Below are 1,680 nucleotides of genomic sequence, written 5' to 3'. Positions count from 1 at the left end.
TGATTATTTAAAAAAAAAATCGACACTGGGAGAAGGGAGGCTCTGTCTTCGGCTCAGACTCGATCTCGGAGGTGGTATTTGGTGTGTGTGTGTGTGCTGGTGTTTTTTTTTTTTTTTTTCTTTTTTTTCTTCTTTCTTTCTTTCTTTCCTTTTTTTTCTTCTCTCCTAGGGGCTACACAATGGCAGTCTTCTCTCAGTGAGATGAATCCTGCTTTGCCTTCTGCAGACCCACCCATCCTCATAGCGATCAAGTAAAAGGCTATGGTTTTCTCTTTGGGGATCTTTTGTGCATTACTGTTCTCTCTGATTAGTTCCGGTCTCTGTTGGGATTTCGTTGCTTTTTTGTTTGGCTTCATGCTGAAAAAGGATTCTTTTTCCAACCCTCCGGTAATAATCCAGTGGTGATCGAGGGGGATAAATCATTCACCCTGGCCGAAAAAAAACAATCACTGAGAAGTCTCAAAGAAATATACCACGTGAGGGGAAAAAACTGGGAGAAGATCCGGAATATTATCGTTTTTCCTATGGTAAAACCGGTGCCCCTCTTCAGGAGAACTGATTTCAAATTATTATTATGCAACCACAAGGATCTCTTCTTTCTCAGGGTGTCTAAGCTGCTGGATTGCTTTTCGCCCAAATCAATGTGGTTTCTTTGGAACATTTTCAGCAAAGGAACGCATATGCTGCAGTGTCTTTGTGGCAAGAGTCTTAAGAAAAACAAGAACCCAACTGGTAAGCAAAACATGCATCGTGTTATGTTTTTCCTCGTAATAGCCTGTCTGTTTCTCACCGAGCTAGAGCTGCAGTTCTGCTATGCAGGAAGGCAGGGCAGACAGAGCGAAGCAGGACAGTGTTGCATACAGAGGTGTTGCATGGATAAATAAGTCACAGCTGGGGCGTCTCTGAGCCCGAAAACCATGATCAGCAACACGATCCATCACTAGGAGGGAGGAGGAAACTTTTTTTTTTTTTAATGTGTTTGGTTGCCTATGTTTGGTGGAATATTGAAGGGCTGTGGCTTAAGGTTTTGCCCGAGGCAGCCGAAGCTTCGGCAGTTGCCGGGAGCAAGACCAGCGAGCTCTTGGTGCTCGGGCGGCAGGTTTGGGGCCGCAGCTCGGTGCCCAGAACCTGCTCTAGACTTTCTGATTAGCTTGCACAATATTCGCCACCCCGTCACCTTTACCAAAGTAAGAGAGGCCCTCTCCCTCGCGGCCCCGCTCCTCCGCCAGCCCCCGCCTCCCTCCCCGGTCTGGCTCTCCGCGCACGAGTATGAACTCGCTCCCCGTCTGCCTCCGACGCCTCCTGCTCCTGGGGATGCTTGAGCCGGGCTTATGCCTGGGGGAACCCCAGACCGAAGGGACAAGCTCAGCGCCTCTAATATATGGAGTTTNCAGTAGCAAAACCCTGCGCCTGAGTCCCACGGGTGCGGGGTGAGCCGGGCCGTGGGTCCCAGCTTCAGGCTCTGGTGATCATGCGCCCCTATTCCAAAGGCTCCGACCGGGAAACTTGCAGTGCATTACATAAGAAATGCAAATGCAGGTGATTCGGGGAGTGGAGTCCCGGGGGCTCACTGCCCGGTATCCCCATCTGAGGCGTTTGGGGGCGGCCGCGAAGCTGTGGGCGAGTAAGCCAGCGAGGCCAGGCCGGAGGGCTGCGTGGCGGCGGCGGCGGCGGGCCGGC

The 1,680-nt window shown here is 51.4% G+C and overlaps 1 protein-coding gene across 1 annotated transcript in view; it reads left to right on the top strand.

Annotated features, from left to right (window-relative positions):
- The first annotated feature begins 524 nt into the window (after positions 1–524).
- Positions 525–1,680, top strand: part of FGF14 (fibroblast growth factor 14) — a 609,870-nt gene continuing 608,714 nt past the window's right edge. Inside the window, exon 1 of the mRNA XM_077753980.1 lies at positions 525–732. Coding sequence (XP_077610106.1) covers positions 525–732 — 208 coding nt within the window. The remainder of the gene's footprint in view (positions 733–1,680) is intronic.

This window comes from Crocuta crocuta, unplaced genomic scaffold (assembly GCF_008692635.1).
Source record: "Crocuta crocuta isolate KB4526 unplaced genomic scaffold, BGI_CrCroc_1.0 scaffold31, whole genome shotgun sequence".
Classification (NCBI taxonomy): Eukaryota; Metazoa; Chordata; class Mammalia; order Carnivora; family Hyaenidae; genus Crocuta; species Crocuta crocuta.
The sequence above is the reverse complement of the archived record's forward strand: the minus strand, read 5'-3'. Positions and strand labels throughout refer to the sequence as shown.